The following is a 25,079-nucleotide window of genomic DNA, read 5'->3' on the forward strand; positions in this document are numbered from 1 at the left end:
AATTACTCCCAGGGATGAAACAGACTTGTAGAGGTCTGCAGTTTTTTTCTGAGGTCTTGGCTGATTTCTTTTAATTTTCCCATGACGTCAAGCAGAGTCACTGAGTTTGAAGATAGGCATTGTAATACATCCACAGGTACACCTCCAATTGACTCAAAGGATGTCAATTAGCCTATCAGAATCTTCTAAAGCCATGACATTTTCTGGAAATTTCCAAGCTGTTTAAAGGCACAGTCAACTTAGTGTGTATGTAAACTTCTGACCCACTGGAATTGTGATACATTGAAATATAAGTGAAATAATATGTAAACAATTGTTGGAAAAATGACTTGTGTCATGCACAACGTAGATGTCCTAACCGACAAAACTATAGTTTGTTAACAAGAAATTTGTGGAGTGGTTGAAAAACTAGTTTTAGTGACTCCAACCTAAGTGTATATAAACTTCTGACTTCAACTGTAGAGCGCTGTGCAATGTCTCCTTCGCCTGCTACATTACTGTACCAAAAACCGGTAGGGCAACACTGAGGGAAGAGAACCATGCTGCTCAACATTCACACCAGTTTCCTCTCTATTGAACACGAATGTAGCTGCACTGAGTAAAGGAATGGTTGTTGAAGTGTTGAAGGTGCATATCGATGTCTTTCCTGTTCAGCAGGTACAGGGGATGCATTTGGTTCCGTGGGAGGGAAGGTAGAAGGACTCCATGCTGTATAAACTCTGACTGACCAAGGACCGACAGTAGCGCCATAACAGGTGTTGTTTTTGTACCTTCTTTCCCTTTGTTTCATTTCCTATTTGATCACTTTACAACAAATCTAGAGCTTTTTGTAAATATTTCAGAATAAATATGTTGTATTATGTCAAACTTCAGTCTGTTCTTTTCCTTGTGTATTTTATGTGCTGCATTCAGGTTTACATATGGACGCAGTAAACATTATCCCCTAGTGGTGGAATTGTACAGTGTCTTGGCAAAGAAGATCTTCCATTCAACACACACACACACACACACTGTACTGATTGCATTTCAGTGCCCAGCAGACATCCAGGCAATACCGTTCTCTTCCCCTGACCGACCCTGACTCACCCTCTGTGTTGTGTAAAGGCATGTGGTTGCAGAACGTATACATCAGCGTGGAGGTGAGTGGTGTGAGGCTGAGGGGTGATATTCCAACGCATGGTGAAAGATGGATACACCCTGCAGTGTAGACCCCTAGTAATTGGCACTTTTCCTGGCCTTCAGTCTACACCTGCCACAACTACCACCCCTCTCTTAGTTTCTGTGCCGACTTTGACATTGACAACAGTTGGTTATCGTGAGTCTTTTACAGGATGAGGAGGTGAGCCATCGCCCAGTGGTGGAGTTCATTGGATGGTGTGACTGCTTGTGAGTCTTTTACAGGATGAGGAGGTGAGCCATCGCCCAGTGGTGGAGTTCATTGGATGATGTGACTGCTTGTGAGTCTTTTACAGGATGAGGAGGTGAGCCATCGCCCAGTGGTGGAGTTCATTGGATGATGTGACTGCTTGTGAGTCTTTTACAGGATGAGGAGGTGAGCCATCGGCCAGTGGTGGAGTTCATTGGATGGTGTGACTGCTTGTGAGTCTTTTACAGGATGAGGAGGTGAGCCATCGCCCAGTGGTGGAGTTCATTGGATGGTGTGACTGCTTGTGAGTATTTTACAGGATGAGGAGGTGAGCCATCGCCCAGTGGTGGAGTTCATTGGATGGTGTGACTGCTCGTGAGTCTTTTACAGGATGAGGAGGTGAGCCATCGCCCAGTGGTGGAGTTCATTGGATGGTGTGACTGCTCGTGAGTCTTTTACAGGATGAGGAGGTGAGCCATCGCCCAGTGGTGGAGTTCATTGGATGGTGTGACTGCTTGTGAGTCTTTTACAGGATGGGGAGGTGAGCCATCGCCCAGTGGTGGAGTTCATTGGATGGTGTGACTGCTCGTGAGTCTTTTACAGGATGAGGAGGTGAGCCATCGCCCAGTGGTGGAGTTCATTGGATGGTGTGACTGCTCGTGAGTCTTTTACAGGATGAGGAGGTGAGCCATCGCCCAGTGGTGGAGTTCATTGGATGGTGTGACTGCTCGTGAGTCTTTTACAGGATGAGGAGGTGAGCCATCGCCCAGTGGTGGAGTTCATTGGATGGTGTGACTGCTTGTGAGTCTTTTACAGGATGAGGAGGTGAGCCATCGCCCAGTGGTGGAGTTCATTGGATGGTGTGACTGCTCGTGAGTCTTTTACAGGATGAGGAGGTGAGCCATCGCCCAGTGGTGGAGTTCATTGGATGGTGTGACTGCTCGTGAGTCTTTTACAGGATGAGGAGGTGAGCCATCGCCCAGTGGTGGAGTTCATTGGATGGTGTGACTGCTCGTGAGTCTTTTACAGGATGAGGAGGTGAGCCATCGCCCAGTGGTGGAGTTCATTGGATGGTGTGACTGCTCGTGAGTCTTTTACAGGATGAGGAGGTGAGCCATCGCCCAGTGGTGGAGTTCATTGGATGGTGTGACTGCTCGTGAGTCTTTTACAGGATGAGGAGGTGAGCCATCGCCCAGTGGTGGAGTTCATTGGATGGTGTGACTGCTCGTGAGTCTTTTACAGGATGAGGAGGTGAGCCATTGGCCAGTGGTGGAGTTCATTGGATGGTGTGACTGCTCTTGAGTCTTTTACAGGATGAGGAGGTGAGCCATCGCCCAGTGGTGGAGTTCATTGGATGGTGTGACTGCTCGTGAGTCTTTTACAGGATGAGGAGGTGAGCCATCGCCCAGTGGTGGAGTTCATTGGATGGTGTGACTGCTCGTGAGTCTTTTACAGGATGAGGTGGTGAGCCATCGCCCAGTGGTGGAGTTCATTGGATGGTGTGACTGCTCGTGAGTCTTTTACAGGATGAGGAGGTGAGCCATCGCCCAGTGGTGGAGTTCATTGGATGGTGTGACTGCTTGTGAGTCTTTTACAGGATGAGGAGGTGAGCCATCGCCCAGTGGTGGAGTTCATTGGATGGTGTGACTGCTCGTGAGTCTTTTACAGGATGAGGAGGTGAGCCATCGCCCAGTGGTGGAGTTCATTGGATGGTGTGACTGCTCGTGAGTCTTTTACAGGATGAGGAGGTGAGCCATCGGCCAGTGGTGGAGTTCATTGGATGGTGTGACTGCTCGTGAGTCTTTTACAGGATGAGGAGGTGAGCCATCGGCCAGTGGTGGAGTTCATTGGATGGTGTGACTGCTCGTGAGTCTTTTACAGGATGAGGAGGTGAGCCATCGCCCAGTGGTGGAGTTCATTGGATGGTGTGACTGCTCCTACTTAGAACTTGATGTCAATAAAACCAAGGATATGGCTATTGATTTCCAGAGTAGCTCACTGCCTCCAAGGATATGGCTATTGATTTCCAGAGTAGCTCACTGCCTCCAAGGATATGACTATTGATTTCCAGAGTAGCTCACTGCCTCCAAAGATATGGCTATTGATTTCCAGAGTAGCTCACTGCCTCCAATGATATGGCTATTGATTTCCAGAGGAGCTCACTGCCTCCAAGGATATGGCTATTGATTTCCAGAGGAGCTCACTGCCTCCAAGGATATGGCTATCGATTTCCAGAGTAGCTCACTGCCTCCAATGCAGGCAGATGGTGAGCCAGTTGATACCGTTGATTGATGTGAATATCTTGGCACTTTCCTTGACAGAGAACTGAGTTTTGAGGCCAATGTGGATGCTATCTGTGCAAAGGGACATCAATGCTTGTTCTTCCTGAGGAAACTCTGCCGTTTCAGAGTGGATAAGACCCTGATGACCATCTTTTACAGATTGTTCATTGATTCCATTTTAACATTCAATATCATCTGCTGTTTTGGTAATCTAACTTAGAGTAAGAACAGGCTGGATAACATTATGAAAGTAGCAGGATCGTACCTTGCAAAAGTATTCAGACTCCTTGGATTTCTTCACATGTTATTGTTACAAGGTGGCTTAAAATGGATTTAATTGTCATTTTTTGTCAATCTACAACAAAATACTCTGTAATGTCAAAGTGGAAGACAAATTACAGTGGGGCAAAAAAGTATTTAGTCAGCCACCAATTGTGCAAGTTCTCCCACTTAAAAAGATGAGAGGCCTGTCATTTTCATCATAGGTACACTTCAACTATGACAGACAAAATTAGAAAAAAAAATCCAGAAAATCACATTGTAGGATTTTTAATGAATTTATTTGCAAATTATGGTGGAAAATAAGTATTTGGTCAATAACAAAAGTTTATCTCAATACTTTGTTATATACCCTTTGTTGGCAATGACAGAGGTCAAACGTTTTCTGTAAGTCTTGACAAGGTTTTCACACACTGTTGCTGGTATTTTGGCCCATTCCTCCATGCAGATCTCCTCTAGAGCAGTGATGTTTTGGGGCTGTTGCTGGGCAACACGGACTTTCAACTCCCTCCAAAGATTTTCTATGGGGTTGAGATCTGGAGACTGGCTAGGCCACTCCAGGACCTTGAAATGCTTCTTACGAAGCCACTCCTTCGTTGCCTGGGCGGTGTGTTTGGGATCATTGTCATGCTGAAAGACCCAGCCACGTTTCATCTTCAATGCCTTTGCTGATGGAAGGTGGTTTTCACTCAAAATCTCACGATACATGGCCCCATTCATTATTTCCTTTACACGGATCAGTCGTCCTGGTCCATTTGCAGAAAAACAACCCCAAAGCATGATGTTTCCACCCCCATGCTTCACAGTAGGGATGGTGTTCTTTGGATGCAACTCAGCACTCTTTGTCCTCCAAACACGACGAGATTAGTTTTTACCAAAAAGTTATATTTTGGTTTCGTCTGACCATATGACATTCTCCCAATCTTCTTCTGGATCATCCAAATGCTCTCTAGCAAACTTCAGACGGGCCTGGACATGTACTGGCTTAAGCAGGGGGACACGTCTGGCACTGCAGGATTTGAGTCCCTGGCGGCGTAGTGTGTAACTGATGGTAGGCTTTGTTACTTTGGTCCCAGCTCTCTGCAGGTCATTCACTAGGTCCCCCCTTGTGGTTCTGGGATTTTTGCTCACCGTTCTTGTGATAATTTTGCGTGGAGCCCCAGATCGAGCGAGATTATCAGTGGTCTTGTATGTCTTCCATTTCCTAATAATTGCTCCCACAGTTGATTTCTTCAAACCAAGCTGCTTACCTATTGCAGATTGTCTTCCCAGCCTGGTGCAGGTCTACAATTTTGTTTCTGGTGTCCTTTGACAGCTCGTTGGTCTTGGCCATAGTGGAGTTTGGAGTGTGACTATTTGAGGTTGTGGACAGGTGTCTTTTATACTGATAACAAGTTCGAACAGGTGCCATTAATACAGGTAACGAGTGGAGGACAGAGGAGCCTCTTAAAGAAGAAGTTACAGGTCTGTGAGAGCCAGAAATCTTGCTTGTTTGTAGGTGACCAAATACTTATTTTCCACCATAATTTGCAAATTAATTAATTAAAAATCCTACAATGTGATTTTCTGGATTTTTTTTCTCATTTTGTCTACCATAGTTGAAGTGTACCTATGACGAAAATTACAGGCCTCTCTCATCTTTTTAAGTGGGAGAACTTGCACAATTGGTGGCTGACTAAATACTTTTTTGCCCCACTGTATATATGTTTTTAAAGATAAATTAAAAAAATATTACTTTTAAATATAGTTGTAGCATAAATTCAGGCCCTTTGTTTAGGCAAGCATCAATTAGTTCAGGAGTCAAATTTTACTTAAGAAATCACATAATAAGTTACATGGACTCACTCTGTGCGGCAGGTAGCCTAGCGGTTAAGAGTGTTGGGCCAGTAACTGAAAGGTCGCTGGTTTGAATCCCTGAGCTGACATGGTGAAAAATCTGTCGATGTGCTCTTGAGCAAGGCACTTAACCCTAATTGCTCTAGGTTAAATAATGTCTGATCCCTGGGCGTGACCTCACTCTCTGAGTGTGTCTCAGGGGGAGTGGGATATGCAAAAAAATACAATTTTGACATTGATTTTTTAAGGACCCAACCTTCCTTTATCCCCCATACATACAACAGCTGTAAGGTCCCCCCAGTCAAATGCTGAATTTCAAGCACAGATTCAACTACAAAGACCAGGGAGCATTTCGAAGGCCTCATAAAGAAGAACAATGGTCGATGGTTAACAATAACAAATCAGACATTGAATATCCCTTTAAGTATGGTCAAGTTAATAATTATGCTGTGGATTATGTATTACACCACCCAGACACATCAAATACACAGTCGTCCTTCTGAACTGACTTGCTGGACAGGAATTAAACTGCTCAGGGATGTTACCATGAGGCCGTTGGTGATCTTAAAACAGCTACAGAGTTGTCTGTGATGGTAGGAAACTGAGGATAGATCAACAACATTGTAGTGACTCCACAATAATGAACTAAATGACAGAGTGAAAACAAGAGTTCAATGCATTTTGTATGCAACAAGGCACTAAAGTAATACTGCAACAAAAAAAACACAACAAAGGAATACTATTTTTGTCCTAAATGCAAAGCCTTACGTTTAGGGAAAATACAACACAACACATCACTGAGTAACTGCCTCCTTATTTTCAAGCATGGTGGTGGCTGCATCATGGTATGGGTATGCTTCACATCGGCAAATCCTGGGGAGTTTTTCAGGATAAAAACTAACGGCATAGAGCTAAGAACAGAAAACATCCTAGAGGAAAACCTGCTTCAGTCGGCTTTACACCAGAGACTGGTAGAGAAATTCATCTTTCAGCAACAATAACCTGAAACACAAGGCCAAATCTATACTGAGGTTGCTTACCAAGAAGACCGGAACATTCACTGAGTGGCCAAGTTAGAGTTTTGACTTAAATCTCCTTCAAAATCTATGGTAAGACTTGAAAATTGCTGTCTAGCCATGATCCCCAAAATCTTAACAGAGCTTGAAATATTTAGAAAAGAATAATGCGCAAATATTGCACAATCCAGGTGTGCGAAGCCCTTATAGGCTTACCCAAGAAGACTCACAGCTGTAGTCAATGCCAAAGGTGTTTCTAACATGTATTAACTCACGGAGATGAATACTTATGCAACGATTATATTTCAATCATTTTATTTCTCTTAGTCTTTAAAACAAATCTTAGAATTTTTCTTCCACTGACATTAGAGTACTTTGTGTAGATTGTTGACCAAAAAAATGACAATTTAATATATGTTAATCCCACTTTGTAACACAATAAAATGTGAAGAAATCAAAGGGGTCTGAATACTTTTGCAAGGCTCTGTATTGCAGTAAATGCTATATTGTTTTGTGTATATTGTCATGTGTTCAATGTGTTTTTACTATGTGCCCCCAGGGGATAATAAAGAGTGCTCTACTACTGCTCTCAAGCTTGTGTGAGGGAAACCCAGTGAAGAATATACTAAGGGTTTATGACAACCTAGGCCAGAGGTCGGCATGAGGCAGCCCGCAGGCCAAAACCGTTATTTTTTTTGGTCTCCCCAAAGTTTTTTGCAAAAAAATATTTTTGTTTTTGATTTAAAAAAAGAAGATTATATTAACAATGAATAAAAAATACAAAAAATAATTCAGGAAATCTGTTCCAAGTATTCCCATGAATAAAAAAAAGAGACTTGATGGTGTCTCAATGTAATCAAGGTATGAAATGATTGTTATGTTCAAGTACAGTCTATTTCTGTATTTAGTTGTGGTCAATTTGCAGTGTACAAATTATTATAATTATGTTCTGGCCCCCGACCATCCTGTCCGATAAAAATTGTCCCGTGACTGAATCTAGTTGCCTACCCCTGACCTTTTGAGATTTAGATTTGAGCTATGCAAGTCAACATATTGGAGGGATGCATATGTGCTGATTGTAGTCCCCATGGCCCATATGGAGAATAGGAGTAGTAGTAGTAGTAGCAGTAGTAGTAGTAGTAGCAGTAGTAGTAGTAGTAGTAGTAGTAGTAGTAGTAGTAGCAGTAGCAGTAGTAGTAGTAGCAGTAGTAGCAGTAGTAGTAGTAGTAGTAGTAGTAGTAGCAGCAGTAGTAGTAGTAGTAGCAGTAGTAGTAGTAGTAGCAGTAGTAGTAGTAGCAGTAGTAGTAGTAGCAGTAGTAGTAGTAGCAGTAGTAGTAGTAGTAGTAGTAGCCTACTGACATAGTTTGAGAACAGTATGTTGTATGACCAACTGTAAACTGTGTGGTACATGAACGTCACTGGGCCTGGGAGAATCACATGGTTGCGTGCCCACCATGTGAGGAGGGATCTAATGTCTTTTCCACCCACAGAGACACACGCATACATTCCATCTCCTTGGACTGTATGTTCCACGTCTGCCACTCCCCTTCTAGAATGCTTGCTGATCCTAGACCAGTTGACACAGTGAATGGGCATATAATAAGACAGTGAAAACTGAGTACAGAACAGTCCAAACTGTGGCTGCTGGTTTTGAAATACAGCCCAGTTCATCCACTCTCATGCGGGTCAAAGGCCAGGCAGAGTGGTTCTTATTTCGCTCCTCAGTTTTAACAGCCGCTGTTCTTGAATAGGCCAGAATCGGCCACTGGGGGCGGGGAGAAGATGTGACATCACAGGCTAAGTCCAGGTCTGTCCTATGTCCTGGTTGTTAGGGTAAGGTGGAGACAAAACAACCAAAGACAGACTGACTGACTGACGGGGATATACAGAGAGAACCCTTGTGCTTTTACTGACCACTGATTGACCATTGGCTAGTGGCTACATTCACAAAGAGGATACAGTTCTCTGGTGAGTGTTGACTTGTTTCACTGTGATTTAATTGTAGGAGCGAAGGTCTCATAGGAAAGGCATGGACTAGACTGGAGGGTTACAGAGGTTATGCAGTGTGCTGTCATGTCTCCGGTCAGACCAGAGCACTGTTAGGCATGCTGAAAATGTCTGATTTCAGCAAACCAACACATGTAACACAGGGTAACAGAGGACTGGGCCTGTAACTAATGCAAACATAATTGTTATAAAGGATATGCCTTATTTATACCAGAGGATCAGGGAATAATCTATGTAATAATTATGTAGCATGTAAATACACACAGTTACCCTGGAGTAGTAACTATGCAATGTTACATTTTTCTTAGGACTGTTTAAATCGAATGCATTGGACGATCAGTCAAATATTTTCAGAGGAGGATTGTACTACTGAAGGGTGACCGGAATAATTGCAAACTTGTCATAATCTGCAGTGTTTCTCACAGGAGTTATTTAGGACAAGGAGGAGTCAGGTTAGGATGTTGACATTGAAGGGAATGGTTTGATATTGATGTGTGCAGGGGGGTGGGTGGGAGTGTTGTTGTGGTACCAAAGTTGAAGAACATACGCATATCCAGGTACTTTCCACAGGTCCTGGAATTGTAGGCGAACTCATGGAAAACAGAAAGGAAAACGCTGCACACTGTTGCTCATTCTCCCAGGTGATATTTATTTACAACAACGTTTCGACCCCTAGGTTTTCATCAGGCATCCATATCCCAGGTGGGGGTGGAAGGTCCTATATATAGGGGCAGTACTCAGTGACATCCCTTCCTGAAACAGGAGGTCAAAAATGTAAAACAGTTTCACAAACATTCAATGTATCAGAATATATGATCATAGACAGGGAATGTGATCAATATTTACAGTAATATGCATACGCATACAATATTCAATTAGGATGAAAAAAACAACACAATTCTGACATTGAAACTATAAAAACCTTTAAAAAGAAAAAGTGGGACATGACCCTGGAGTGGGGTGTGGCATCCATTGTGTGTACATTTGGCCAGACAGTAAGAGTAACACTACACTCCTGGGTGGGAAGAGGAGGGCTGGGATGTCCCAGTTGAGAGCACACAGCGTGCTGTGCCACAGAGGAATTTGTAGCCCTTTCGGTGCAGTGCAATTCTGGAAAGCAATGTAAAGAGCAAAAATAGATTGTCTGCCAACACTCCTCTCCCTTTTCAGTCTCCATGGCAATAATATTAATCATTCAATGAAATTGTAATGTTTTTAACCTTTGAGCATTGAAAATCACTTCCCTAAAGGTTTTGTTATTATCTATAATTATCTTTTACAAATAATTTGTGTCACAAGAGTTCTTTAAATACACCCCAGCTATTTGGTATTCCGGCCTATGTAAGTACCTAGCTACTTAGAAAACAACAGCCCAGAATTCCCATGTGAATCAATTACTAGAATTTGAATAGTAGAAAAACTGGTTTAGTTTGAACACTTCTCTGTCCATCATCTCAGGCACCCAGAACCAAATCCCACATCCATTAGTCTGTTACGGGAGACCATCATCTCAGGCACCCAGAACCAAATCCCACATCCATTAGTCTGTTACGGGAGACCATCATCTCAGGCACCCAGAACCAAATCCCACATCCATTAGTCTGTTACGGGAGACCATCATCTCAGGCACCCAGAACCAAATCCCACATCCATTAGTCTGTTACGAGAGACCATCATCTCAGGCACCCAGAACCAAATCCCACATCCATTAGTCTGTTACGAGAGACCATCATCTAGGGTCGGGGAAGTAAATAACAGAATAAGAATTAAAAGGGCATATTTGTAAACAATGGAGGAAAGTTTATATTTTGTTTTCTGATTGACAGTCGAACTAACCACATGAGACATTTATAAGTTTGATTCTTTAAGAATCAATGGCTATATCATTAGTTGAAAAATACAGGAATGGATGTAGGCCTACAAATCCCAGATTGCCCATTGTTCACATTTTTTTCTCTCACAGGCCTCATGCTCAGAAGCTAGCTAAAGTGAAGGGCTGGAATTGTATTTATATTTATTTATTTCACCTTTATTTAACCAGGTAGGCAAGTTGAGAACAAGTTCTCATTTACAATTGCGACCTGGCTAAGATAAAGCAATTGAATGGAATAAATAGAAGGGTATGAAACATATGGAAACCACACGTTTGACTCAGCTCCATTTATTCCATTCCAACCATTACAATGAGTCCGTCCTGGTGGCTTCGCCTCTCCCTGTCCTGGTATTAAATACCACAAGTCTAAACGAGGCGTGAAAACCTCCTTATAAAAACAGTGACTGTTGTAGCCAAACCGGCCGCCAGAAAGCGCTATTATTCCATAAACCACGTAAAATGAATAATAGTGCCAGCTCCCGGCAGGTTGGGCAATGACCGTTGGAGGGGGGAGTTTGTCTCTGACTGTGGCCATCATCTATGTGGCCGAAAAGTTGTTTGAGAAACTCACAGCCTGTTGAAGACCTGGAACTGACGAAACGACGGTTTGGGCGCGCGTTTTGGGTGGTTATGGTAAGACATGATGACAAACACGTTTTGAATCCAGTTTATGTCACTGAAAGAAAGTTTGACTAATAGTGTAACGGATTTTACTCCGAGCCTTTCACTTGCGCACACATGTATGTAGTGTGTCTTCTCCAGTGCAACGGTGTTCGGATACCGCGCGCGTGCGCTCTGTTGCAACAATAATACTGGCTTTGGCAAGTACTGTACATGCTCGTGTGGTGTGCATTGGTGGTTTCACACTTCAAACTAACCAACCACTCTTCGTTTTTTCTCCTCTGCACTCTCTCAAATTTCACAGAATATTTCGTGGGCTATCAGCGGAACAGAGTGTGAGCTCCAGAAACCAAACATGACTGAAAATGGACTTGGGAACCGGGTGCTTAACATGGACACCATGAACCCGAATGTAAAGCGGGTTGAGTATGCTGTCCGTGGTCCAATCGTGCAACGCGCATTGCAGATTGAAAAGGAGCTCAAAGAGGTACAGTGTGTACTGTTGGACAGAGATCGAGATTTGCATGTGGCTGGCCTTTTTCTTGAGAAATAGGACAGCCCAGGTGACATGGTGCAAATTACCAGATGTCCGTGGGAAGTTGCCCATTATCCAACTTAATGTAGCAGTAGTAAAATAAACTTTGCCATAAACCATGATCGGACTGGGATGAGTAAAGACTCAAATGTAAAACCCACTGGGTTCCTCAGAAGCGTCACTTACACGCACAATGAGTTGGGACATTACACGCAGAATGAGTTGGGACATAGGCGATGTCAGACTTTCAACTACAACTACAACTATTTACAAACTTGTCATGCATTGAGTGTGCACAAACACTGTCAAACAGTATAGAGCCGTGTGATGATAGTGCACTCTGGTGACATTGGCACGTATCATAGGATCACCATTCTTTCCTTAGAGAACACACAAATATGCAAAGGATACTGATCTTTATGAGGGACTGCCCTGAAACGAATGCTCACTCTTTTGGAGAAGCTGACCCTGAACCACAACATTTTAAAGGCAGTAGTCTCCTAAAGCAGTGGCTTCCAACCTTTTTCTGGTACTGTACCACCAACTGCTTTTTGCTTTGCTCGGAGTATCCCTGAAGTATGAGTGATGATTAGCTGAGAGAAATTGATGATAAAAAAATTGTGGTAGTTTTTTTGAACTTCAGTGCGGCTTTTGACTTTATCGACCATAGTCTGCTGCTGGAAAAACGTATGTGTTATGGCTTTACACCCCCTGCTATTTTGTGGATAAAGAGTTACCGGTCTAACAGAACACAGAGGGTGTTCTTTAATGGAATCCTCTCCAGCATAATCCAGGTAGAATCAGGAATTCCCCAGGGCAGCTGTCTAGGTCTCTTACTTTTTTCAATCTTTACTAATTACTTTTGAGTAAAGCCAGTGTCTATGCATGCGGACGGCTCAACACTATCCACGTCCACTACTACAGTGAGTGAAATCAATGCACCACTTAACAAAGAGCTGCAGCTAGTTTCAGAATGGGTGGCGAGGAATAAGTTAGTCCTAAATATTTAAAAAAAATAAAAGCATTGTATTTGGGACAAATCATTCACTAAACCCCTAACCTCAACTAAATATTGTAATAAATAATGTGGAAATTGAGCAAGTTGAGGTGATCAAACTGCTTGGAGTAACCCTGGATTATAAACTGTCATGGTCAAAGCATGTTGATACAACAGTAGCTAAGATGGGGAGAAGTCTGTCCATAATTAAAGTGCTGCTCTGCCTTTTTAACAACACTATCAACAAGGCAGGTCCTACAGGCCCTAGTTTTGTCGCACCTGGACTTCTTTTCAATGGTGTGGTCAGGTGCCACAAAGAGGGACCTCGGAAAATTACAATTGGCTCCGAATAGGGCAGCATGGCTGGCCCTTAAATATGCACAGAGAGTTAAAATTAGTGGAGGAGAGATTGACTTCATCACCACTTGTTTTTGTAAGAAGTGTTGACATGCTGAATGCACCGAGGTGTCTGTTTAAACTACTAGCACACAGCTCAGACACCCATGCATACCCCACATGACATTCCACCAGAGGTCTCTTCACAACCCCCAAATCAAGAACAGACTATGGGAGGTGCACAGTACTACATAGAGCCATGACTACATGGAACTCTATTCCAAATCAGGTAACTGATGCAAGCAGTAGATTCAGATTTTAAAAAAACAGATAAAAAAATACACCTTATGGAACAGCGGGGACTGTGAAGAGTCACACACACACACACACACACACATGGATGTTGTATTGTAGATATTTGGCAGTCGAGTAGTGGCCTGAGGAAACACACTTAATGTGTTGTGAAAAGTGTTATGTCATGTAATGTTTTAAATTGTATATACAGTGCCTTGCGAAAGTATTCGGCCCCCTTGAACTTTGCGACCTTTTGCCACATTTCAGGCTTCAAACATAAAGATATAAAACTGTATTTTTTTGTGAAGAATCAACAACAAGTGGGACACAATCATGAAGTGGAACGACATTTATTGGATATTTCAAACTTTTTTAACAAATTAAAAACTGAAAAATTGGGCGTGCAAAATTATTCAGCCCCCTTAAGTTAATACTTTGTAGCGCCACCTTTTGCTGCGATTACAGCTGTAAGTCGCTTGGGGTATGTCTATCAGTTTTGCACATCGAGAGACTGAAATGTTTTCCCATTCCTCCTTGCAAAACAGCTCAAGCTCAGTGAGGTTGGATGGAGAGCATTTGTGAACAGCAGTTTTCAGTTCTTTCCACAGATTCGATTGGATTCAGGTCTGGACTTTGACTTGGCCATTCTAACACCTGGATATGTTTATTTTTGAATCATTCCATTGTAGATTTTGCTTTATGTTTTGGATCATTGTCTTGTTGGAAGACAAATCTCCGTCCCAGTCTCATGTCTTTTGCAGACTCCATCAGGTTTTCTTCCAGAATGGTCCTGTATTTGGCTCCATCCATCTTCCCATCAATTTTAACCATCTTCCCTGTCCCTGCTGAAGAAAAGCAGGCCCAAACCACGATGCTGCCACCACCATGTTTGACAGTGGGGATGGTGTGTTCAGGGTGTTGCTTTTACGCCAAACATAACGTTTTGCATTGTTGCCAAAAAGTTCAATTTTGGTTTCATCTGACCAGAGCACCTTCTTCCACATGTTTGGTGTGTCTCCCAGGTGGCTTGTGGCAAACTTTAAACAACACTTTTTATGGATATCTTTAAGAAATGGCTTTCTTCTTGCCACTCTTCCATAAAGGCCAGATTTGTGCAATATACGACTGATTGTTGTCCTATGGACAGAGTCTCCCACCTCAGCTGTAGATCTCTGCAGTTCATCCAGAGTGATCATGGGCCTCTTGGCTGCATCTCTGATCAGTCTTCTCCTTGTATGAGCTGAAAGTTTAGAGGGACGGCCAGGTCTTGGTAGATTTGCAGTGGTCTGATACTCCTTCCATTTCAATATTATCGCTTGCACAGTGCTCCTTGGGATGTTTAAAGCTTGGGAAATCTTTTGTATCCAAATCCGGCTTTAAACTTCTTCACAACAGTATCTCGGACCTGCCTGGTGTGTTCCTTGTTCTTCATGATGCTCTCTGCGCTTTTAAAGTTCAAGGGGGCCAAATACTTTCGCAAGGCACTGTAGTTGCCTTAATGTTGCTGGACTCCAGGAAGAGTAGCTGCTGACTTGACAGAAACTAATGGACCCCAGGAAGAGTAGCTGCTGCCTTGGCAGGAACTAAATGGACCCCAGGAAGAGTAGCTGCTGCCTTGGCAGGAACTAATGGACCCCAGGAAGATTAGCTTGTGCCTTGACAGAAACTAATGGGGATCCTTAATAAATACAAATACCCCTGAAGTACCCCCTCATGTACATTTTACCAGAAGGTCTATTGTCTCAGAAGTCTTCTCAAGTACCTTCCTGGATAGGCCATGTACCCCCAGGGGTCTTAGTCGTTCACTCCTAAGGCCTGAGGTGGGGATGGTTACCAAACTAGAGTGGATTGATTCAGAGTACAATTGAGTATACACCCTCCCTCTCTTTTGTCTGTGAATTGGCTCCTTCACTTGGGCTACTCTGAAGCTATGTGGAGCAGTTGACTGGGCACTGTGCCAACAGCTAAACCCTGTCGAGCAGGTGCCCATTGTGACATCACCACCCCTATGCTTCTCTTTGAGGAGGCCATGTAGGGTGCTTAGGTTTAGCAGAAAGTAAAGTTATGTCTAAAGTTCAACACCACAATATCCCCACCTGTGTTCTCCCTCCCTCCAGCCATAAAGTATGTGTAATATAGTAATATCCTTTCCATGTTTCAGTTATAACAGGGTTCAAAGAATACAATGATTGCCTAATTTTAAAATTATGTTGAGATTCAACTTGACAAATGTTATTGGATATGTTATAGAAGCTTACTAGCATTCACATGGAGTGGGATATGCCCATTGCATTGGCTGGTATGCTGAGAGACTTCCTGTCAGGGCACTGGGCAGTGACACTTACTGATAACTCAGCAAAACAGATGGGACTAAGGTCAGTCTGGTTTGAAGTGGAATGGCTGATACATTCACCTCAGACTGGTCAGTCATTTATTCCTAGGCTGCATCCAAAGACTGGCATACAGTGAATGGGTTTGGAATTTTATAGCCGACTTTCCAGTGACTTTTTCCAGAAAAAAAATGCAAATTTCATAAAACTGAAGTATTAGGTCAATATAATTGGGCCAATTTGTTTTGGTCAGTGCTATCCGGAATCCTTGGTACATTCCTACCTTAACCCCAACCCTTACCAAACCTTAACCCCTACCATTAGCCTAACCCTTACCGAACCTTAACCCCTACCATTAGCCTAACCCTTACCGAACCTTAACCCTTACCGAACCTTAACCCTTACCATTAGCCTAACCCTTACCGAACCTTAACCCTTACCATTAGCCTAACCCTTACCGAACCTTAAACCCTACCATTAGCCTAACTCTTACCGAACCTTAACCCTTACCATTAGCCTAACCCTTACCGAACCTTCACACTAACCTTAACCATTTTAAATTTCAACTTCAATGGGGTAGTGTCTCAAGGATTCCGAATAGCACGGACCAATTTGTTTTGGTGCAAGCTAGTAGCTCTGCCTGTGTGTCTGGTTGGCACAACAAGGGTCTTTTCATGATGGTGATCAATGAGAGAGTGCTTAGTTTAGCCTCAATGAGGTTTCTATGGCGACCTACCTCAATTCCCAGGCTTTGCTGTGAAGAACTGAAAATAACATTTTCTCAAATGCCCTTATCCAGAGTGTCTCACAGCAAGAGCACATAACAAGGGGATCAAAGGACATCATACAAATGTCTGGCACGGGTGTATGTCACTTTTGATACATTTCTCCAGAACTTTGCAATTGATGAATTTCACTGATAAAACTATAGTGAATAGCGTTGTGTCCTGGTCTCAATTGGCCCGGTCCAGAGCCCTGTTGTCAGTGCCTGGTGCTGAACAGGAGAACACAGAGCTGACCAGTGGGAAGGGGGCAGTTCTCACACAGCGAACAGCACACTCATTGTTCGACTCAAGCGAGGGATAAGACCAAGAAGGGAAGAGCTTTGTGTCCCTTCTCGGACCTTCCCGATCAGATCTGTATGGTAGTTAGAATGAGGTGAATCACAGTAGGTTAACATAGTAGGGATGTTGACTCAGTAAAATTATTCAATAGAAAGAGACCAGAGACAATGAACAGCCAGATAACAGACCGTTTCTGTTACTTAACTGAAACAATGGAAATTAAAAAAAAAAAAATTTTACATACCGTGGTTGCCATAACATTGAAGAACTCCGACGGCGCATGATTAATTCTGAGAATCGCCCCTCACCAAAATATAACTTTCTATCCTCTGTAGTCTACCCAGGTCCTGATCTCCCCTCTGTAACCCCTGTGCCAGGCTGACTCTGTGCCAGGCCTAATCTATACAGAACCTGGGGGCACAGGGCTGCTAATGAGAGAGGAGGACTGGCATGGGGGATTGGGACTGTGCGATGAGGGAATGAACCAGTCTGATTTGATTTTACATGCAGCCAATGTCAGCTGATCTGAAAGGAATGAACAGCTGATCTTTCATTATGCATGTGTCCCATTCTAAGAATCCTGAGAAGTGTTTTGGACGTGAAACTCAAGTTATTTAAAGGGCCAATTAATAACAAAGTGTGTTTTGGTAAAAAGCTGAGGGATGGGCTTGTATAGACAGAGCTATGGATGCAAGGACTAACCGTCGATGATAACAACATTAGTGTTTAACCATGTTTTGAGGCTATACACTGTTTACATTTTACAATGTTTACAAACATTGGAGTAAAACAGGCTTCTATTTTGGGTTCTGATGTGGTACAACAGTTGAACTAAGCTCATTAGGCAAGTCCAAAAATGTATGTAGCTACAGATTGCACATTTAAATGATTATTACTGGTGGTTTTGGATAGTTGTTCTGTGGCACTCAGCTCCGGTGTCTTTCTCTGTTTGTAAAATGGAATACCTGCTGTCCCTGCCTGAGCACACTGATATCCCAGCAGTACAAACACAGCTGGGTGTCCCCCTCTCCCTTCCATTTTGATTGGCAGAAATCATGAGACGCCCCCTGATATTGACCTACAGGAGGAAAGCAGGAAGGTATCATGTGGGTTTAGGTTTCAGTTGGGGGAATGAACAGTGCCTGTTTAGCTACACAACAAGGAAAGCAGTGTCATCTTCAGTATAGACATTCCCATACCAAGATGGCTGATGTGAAGACGGAGCACTCGGACAGTAAATGCAGCATAGACGTCACATAGGCTTTCTTTTAACTGTTAATATTAGGTTATGTAGTGTGTAGCTTTGATGACACCTCAGGGGACTACAAAAGTTAAAAGAAAGTTAAACTCCAAATCCCACTAATCCAGGTGCTGTACAGTAAAACCATAGGGGGGTGTATTCAGGGGCTTATCAGATTATGCTGTTCAATGACTACTAGGTTTACCACGACTACTAGGTCTACCACGACTACTAGGTCTACCACGACTACTAGGTTTACCACGACTACTAGGTCTACCACGACTACTAGGTTTACCACGACTACTAGGTTTACCACGACTACTAGGTTTACCACGACTACTAGGTCTACCACGACTACTAGGTCTACCACGACTACTAGGTCTACCACGACTACTAGGTTTACCACGACTACTAGGTCTACCACGACTACTAGGTCTACCACGACTACTAGGTCTACCACGACTACTAGGTCTACCACGACTACTAGATCTACCACGACTACTAGGTCTACCACGACTACTAGGTCTACCACGACTACTAGGTTTACCACGACTACTAGGTTTACCACGACTACTAGGTTTACCACGACTACTAGGTCTACCACGACTACTAGGTCTACCACGACTACTAGGTCTACCACGACTACTAGGTTTACCACGACTACTAGGTTTACCACGACTACTAGGTCTACCACGACTACTAGGTCTACCACGACTACTAGGTCTACCACGACTACTAGGTCTACCACGACTACTAGGTTTACCACGACTACTAGATCTACCACGACTACTAGATCTACCACGACTACTAGGTCTACCACGACTACTAGATCTACCACGACTACTAGGTCTACCACGACTACTAGGTCTACCACGACTACTAGGTCTACCACGACTACTAGGTTTACCACGACTACTAGATCTACCACGACTACTAGGTCTACCACGACTACTAGGTCTACCACGACTACTAGGTTTACCACGACTACTAGGTCTACCACGACTACTAGGTTTACCACGACTACTAGGTCTACCACGACTACTAGGTCTACCACGACTACTAGATCTACCACGACTACTAGGTCTACCACGACTACTAGGTCTACCACGACTACTAGGTCTACCACGACTACTAGATTTACCACGACTACTAGATCTACCACGACTACTAGGTCTACCACGACTACTAGGTCTACCACGACTACTAGGTCTACCACATCTACCAGGCTACGCAAAGAACATGTTGTCATTGTCGCGTTACACTGTTTCCACTCTAGGTCTTGTCCATCTAGTTTCTTGTATTGGCTACAAGCCTGAATGTTGTTTATCAAGCCTTTGCATTGCAGATGATATGCTCCCTGTTGTATTTTTATTTGACCAGTATCATGAGTTTGAATGAAATTCTGATTATAAGAATTGGAGAGGGCTATGGAGTAGGCTTGAGCAGGGACAGAATGACAGGGAGAAAAGAGAGAGAGAGTGAGAGGCATTGGCACAGCAACAGCCCTATTGTTTTACCCAGATCTCTCCTGCCCTCCCCAGTCTACACACAGTGGGAGTATCACAGCTGTCCCTCTGTTTAACATGCTGTTGGCTTCCAGGATTAAACCAAGTCCAATGGTTGAATAGGCAGGGATTTTAAACCGAGTTTAGAGTTATCATACTCATAGAGGTTGGCGCGTCAGTATTACTATTGGGGATTGTCATGCACTAAATGTGACTTATGTTTAATTATCACGATAACCATATCTGTGTAATAACTGCGACTTTCTCTGTTTCTGCAGGGGGTTGAGAAGCCTTTTACAGAGGTCATCAAGGCCAACATTGGTGATGCGCATGCTATGGGCCAGAAACCAATCACATTTCTCCGACAGGTCTGTTAATTGTTGTTCTAAAGCTGTGGTGTATTTTATATGGAAGTGTCCCATTATTATTATAGATGACTGTTTACTATACATTACAACTTCCCTGTTCCCGTCAGGTTGTAGCGCTCTGCGTCTACCCAGATCTCCTAGAAGACGACAAGTTTCCAGAGGATGCTAAAAGTAGAGCACGGCGCATCCTTCAGGCCTGTGGAGGGGGAAGTATAGGTGAAATAACTTACTGTAGGCAGGCAGTGTGTAAAAAAACAAACACCTTTTGTTAAATATCAACTGAACGTTTATCTATTTCAGGCGCATACAGTGCTAGTCCAGGCATTGAGATCATACGACAGGATGTGGCTAAATATATTGAGAAGCGGGACGGTGGCATCCCCAGTGACCCCGACAGCATCTACCTCTCCACCGGGGCCAGTGATGCCATAGTGGTAAGACTGATGATGGCAGTAGTACTGAGTTCTTGACTTGTGCTCGCATGACTAAAATGCTGATTACAACCAACACTGAACTATTTACTGGATCAGTAAATCATCTCTCAATGCTGAATCGGATCTTACGGCACATGACTCTCCCCTTCCGCCCTTTCTACCTCCCTCACATCTCTCTCTATAGACCATGCTAAAGTTGTTGACGTCAGGCGAAGGGAAGAACCGTACAGGGGTGATGATCTCCATCCCTCAGTACCCCCTCTACTCTGCTGCTCTGGCTGAGCTGGCGGCTGTCCAGATCAGCTACTATCTGGACGAGGACAAGTGCTGGAGCCTGGACGTCAATGAGCTGAGGAGGGCTGTGAAGGCAGCCAGGGAGCACTGTAACCCCCGCGCCCTCTGCATTATCAACCCTGGCAACCCCACAGGTATGTGGACACAAGTTTAGGGATCTGACTCTCTTATTTTTAGACCATCTCTGTTCTGTTTAGAGAACTCTTGTCACCCATCACTGTGATAGGTCAGGTCCAGAGCAGGCAGTGCATTGAAGATGTGATCCGATTCGCTGCTGAGGAGCACCTTTTCCTGATGGCTGATGAGGTAATTTAGTAATAATACAATCTCTTCTACCTGATCTTACCCTTTCTCCCCCTTTTCTAAAGTTTTTCTTCCAGACAAGATATTCAATAAATATCACTCCCTCCCTCTGTGGCTACCAGGTGTACCAGGATAATGTGTATGCGGAGGGTTGCCAGTTCCACTCCTTTAAGAAGGTTCTGTTTGAGATGGGACCAGAATACTCCAGTGTTGTGGAGCTGGTCTCTTTCCACTCCACCTCCAAATGCTTCATGGGAGAGTAAGTCTGTAGCTACTCACAGATGGTGACTGACATAACTTGGCTCTATTAGGAAAGACGAACTTGACTCGTCGTACAGTATGTGAATCAAGTATGCCAGTTACTGTACCATATTAATGTGTGTGTTCCTGTCATACAGGTGTGGTTTCAGAGGAGGGTACATGGAGGTGGTTAACATGGACCCTGAGGTGAAGTTGCAGCTGACTAAGCTGGTGTCTGTGCGGCTGTGCCCCCCCATCCCTGGGCAGGCCCTACTGGACCTGGTGGTCAATCCCCCTCAGCCTGACGAGCCTTCCTATGCCACCTTCATCAAGGTCAGCATACACATGATGTGGATGTTAGGATTCAGCCCTAAATGTCACATTAATATTATTACAGTGTAACAGGTGCTGTTCAATAAAAATGTACATTGTGTCACAATTTGTTAGTATTATCCTGACCTCTGACCACTTAACAGGAGCGTACTGCCAACCTGGATATCCTGGCTGAGAAGGCCAAGATGACAGAGCAGGTCCTCAACACAGTCCCAGGGATCCACTGTAACCCTGTCCAGGGAGCCATGTACACCTTCCCCCGCCTCTCACTGCCAGAGAAAGCCATCAACGCAGCAAAGGTATGTCTTTCCATCCCCCTCTTTCACCCCCCCTCTCTGTTAATTAATCTCTCCTTTCCCTGCCTGTTTCTGATGCTCAGTTGTCTGATTCTTCCTATTCCAATCCCTTCTGTGTTGTTATTCAACCTTCTTTACCTCTGTGTAGGAGAAAGGCCAGGCTCCAGACATGTTCTACTGTATGAAGCTGCTGGAGGAGACTGGTATATGCCTGGTTCCAGGTAGTGGCTTCGGGCAGAGAGATGGAACCTACCATTTCAGGTTAGACCGGTCGCCTGTCTAGCCTGGGTACCAGTCTGTTTAGCTATCAGTCCACTCCTTGTCATGTCAAATGTTTTTCATGGCAAAGAGTGGAATGATAGCTAAACAGACTGGTACCCTGCCCCCAGTGATGTTCATGCTAAGAAAACATTATTTTTTTTTATCTCTATCACACTCTCTTTCTTTCTCTGTGTAGGATGACCATCTTACCTGCAACTGAAAAGCTGAAGGTTGTATTGGAAAAGATCAGGGAGTTTCATAAGCGGTTCACAGAGGAGTTCTCATAACCCCACTCCTCTTCCCAGTCTGGTCTGTAACAAAACCCCACCCCTCTTCCCAGTCTGGTCTGTAACAAAACCCCACCCCTCTTCCCAGTCTGGTCCGGTCTGTAACAAAACCCCACTCCTCTTCCCAGTCTGGTCTTTAACAAAACCCCACCCCTCTTCCCAGTCTGGTCTTTAACAAAACCCCACCCCTCTTCCCAGTCTGGTCTGTAACAAAACCCCATTCCTCTTCCCAGTCTGGTCTGTAACAAAACCCCACTCCTCTTCCCAGTCCGGTCTGTAACAAAACCCTGCTCCTCTTCCCAGTCCGGTCTGTAACAAAACCCTGCTCCTCTTCCCAGTCTGGTCTGTAACAAAACCCCACCCCTCCTCCCAGTCTGGTCTGTAACAAAACCCCACCCCTCTTCCCAGTCCGGTCTGTAACAAAACCCCACCCCTCTTCCCAGTCCGGTCCTGTCTGTAACAAAACCTCACCCCTCCTCCCAGTCTGGTCTGTAACAAAACCTCACCCCTCTTCCCAGTCCGGTCTTTAACAAAACCCCACTCCTCTTCCCAGTCTGGTCTGTAACAAAACCTCACCCCTCCTCCCAGTCTGGTCTGTAACAAAACCCCACCCCTCTTCCCAGTCCGGTCCTGTCTGTAACAAAACCTCACCCCTCCTCCCAGTCTGGTCTGTAACAAAACCCCACCCCTCTTCCCAGTCCGGTCTGTAACAAAACCCCACCCCTCTTCCCAGTCCGGTCCTGTCTGTAACAAAACCTCACCCCTCTTCCCAGTCCGGTCTTTAACAAAACCCCACCCCTCTTCCCAGTCTGGTCTTTAACAAAACCCCACCCCTCTTCCCAGTCTGGTCTTTAATAAAACCCCACTCCTCTTCCCAGTCTGGTCTGTAACAAAACCCCACTCCTCTTCCCAGTCCGGTCTGTAACAAAACCCCACCCCTCTTCCCAGTCCGGTCCTGTCTGTAACAAAACCTCACCCCTCCTCCCAGTCTGGTCTGTAACAAAACCTCACCCCTCTTCCCAGTCCGGTCTTTAACAAAACCCCACTCCTCTTCCCAGTCTGGTCTGTAACAAAACCTCACCCCTCCTCCCAGTCTGGTCTGTAACAAAACCCCACCCCTCTTCCCAGTCCGGTCCTGTCTGTAACAAAACCTCACCCCTCCTCCCAGTCTGGTCTGTAACAAAACCCCACCCCTCTTCCCAGTCCGGTCTGTAACAAAACCCCACCCCTCTTCCCAGTCCGGTCCTGTCTGTAACAAAACCTCACCCCTCTTCCCAGTCCGGTCTTTAACAAAACCCCACCCCTCTTCCCAGTCTGGTCTTTAACAAAACCCCACCCCTCTTCCCAGTCTGGTCTTTAATAAAACCCCACTCCTCTTCCCAGTCTGGTCTGTAACAAAACCCCACTCCTCTTCCCAGTCTGGTCTGTAACAAAACCCCACTCCTCTTCCCAGTCTGGTCTGTAACAAAACCCCACTCCTCTTCCCAGTCCGGTCTGTAACAAAACCCTACTCCTCTTCCCAGTCCGGTCCGGTCTGTAACAAAACCCCACCCCTCTTCCCAGCCCGGTCTGTAACAAAACCCCACTCCTATTCCCAGTCCGGTCCGGTCTGTAACAAAACCCCACCCCTCTTCCCAGTCTGGTCTGTAACAAAACCCCACCCCTCTTCCCAGTCCGGTCCGGTCTGTAACAAAACCCCACCCCTCTTCCCAGTCCGGTCCTGTCTGTAACAAAACCTCACCCCTCTTCCAAGTCCGGTCCAGTCTGTAACAAGACCCCACCCCTCTTCCTAGTCTGGTCTGTAACAAAACCCTACTCCTCTTCCCAGTCCGGTCTGTAACAAAACCCCACTCCTCTTCCCAGTCTGGTCTGTAACAAAACCTCACCCATCTTCCTAGTCTGGTCTGTAACAAAACCCCACCCCTCTTCCTAGTCTGGTCTGTAACAAGACCCCACCCCTCTTCCCAGTCCTGTCCAGTCTGTAACAAAACCCCACCCTTCCTCCTCAGAAACTGGTTGGAGAGATGGTGAAAATATCTAACTGAAAGAGTGCCAGTGTGTTACCAACACACCCCCTGTTCGAGACTCTCCCCTCTAGTGTCCTAGACTTGACATTAAAAGAGGAGCAATGTGTTAAGAAACTGCACTTTTTAGCATGGTACCTGGCATACTGTTCTGTTTCAGCTAATTGTTTAAATTGTGTGTCAGACAGCATCTGCACAGTGTACATATGTGATAATGTTTTAGTCATTTTCAGTTCATGACTATAACTGATTGTGTCAGTTGAGGGTTTTACTTGTTTTGCCTATCTAGTTTTACTGGTTATACAGCTACATTATGATCAGTCGTACTATTATCAGTAAATAGTTGACAGAGGTGTGCTTTTATTGCATGCCAGAGGGAGTGCAATGGCTGTTGCGTTGAAAAGGATACTATGAACTACTGTGTGTACGATGAACAGTCTGAATGTAGTTACAGTATTTAATAACCATGTTGATTTTTATCTTGAATTGTAAAAATATAAATGAAAGTGTAATTTCTATGTCTTGGTTTGCTCATGCCTTGTCTGTGCACCACATCAGTGTGGGAAGCTGAAAGTACTTCTACAAAAAAATATATTATCGTATGCTCTGGAAATGTTTATGGCAATGTCACCTACTATATATTTTTATTTTATTTTTT

General features: G+C 44.4%; 1 protein-coding gene across 6 annotated transcripts; it reads left to right on the top strand.

Annotated features, from left to right (window-relative positions):
• Window positions 1–8,614: 8,614 nt before the first annotated feature.
• On the top strand, window positions 8,615–24,939 carry LOC139420236 (alanine aminotransferase 2-like). Of its 6 annotated transcripts, none has more exons than XM_071170096.1 (13): window positions 8,621–8,747; window positions 9,357–9,427; window positions 11,585–11,767; window positions 19,860–19,949; window positions 20,057–20,165; window positions 20,250–20,383; window positions 20,568–20,811; window positions 20,904–20,983; window positions 21,103–21,239; window positions 21,379–21,553; window positions 21,697–21,852; window positions 21,998–22,110; window positions 22,307–24,939. In XM_071170096.1, exons 2-13 carry the CDS (start codon window positions 9,380–9,382, stop codon window positions 22,395–22,397), a joined length of 1,560 nt encoding a protein of 519 aa, XP_071026197.1. In that variant the 5' UTR covers window positions 8,621–8,747; window positions 9,357–9,379; the 3' UTR covers window positions 22,398–24,939. The 6 variants fall into 6 exon arrangements, 4 of the variants coding, with proteins under 4 accessions (XP_071026198.1, XP_071026197.1, XP_071026196.1 ...); XR_011635481.1 differs by lacking the exons at window positions 8,621–8,747; window positions 9,357–9,427 and adding an exon at window positions 11,154–11,292 and having other exon boundaries at window positions 22,307–22,470; window positions 22,901–24,939; XR_011635482.1 differs by lacking the exons at window positions 8,621–8,747; window positions 9,357–9,427 and adding an exon at window positions 11,154–11,292 and having other exon boundaries at window positions 22,307–22,470; window positions 23,156–23,356.
• Window positions 24,940–25,079: the final 140 nt, after the last annotated feature.

Source organism: Oncorhynchus clarkii, chromosome 11, assembly GCF_045791955.1.
Source record: "Oncorhynchus clarkii lewisi isolate Uvic-CL-2024 chromosome 11, UVic_Ocla_1.0, whole genome shotgun sequence".
Taxonomy (NCBI): Eukaryota; Metazoa; Chordata; class Actinopteri; order Salmoniformes; family Salmonidae; genus Oncorhynchus; species Oncorhynchus clarkii.

Bases quoted from the DNA above. Each gene is read 5' to 3' on its own strand.
- LOC139420236 (XM_071170094.1), top strand. From the start codon at position 11,200: ATGTGGCCGAAAAGTTGTTTGAGAAACTCACAGCCTGTTGAAGACCTG. The intron at 19,950-20,056 runs GTCTGTTAATTG...TGTTCCCGTCAG, and splicing joins CAATCACATTTCTCCGACAG to GTTGTAGCGCTCTGCGTCTA. The intron at 20,812-20,903 runs GTATGTGGACAC...TCACTGTGATAG, and splicing joins CAACCCTGGCAACCCCACAG to GTCAGGTCCAGAGCAGGCAG.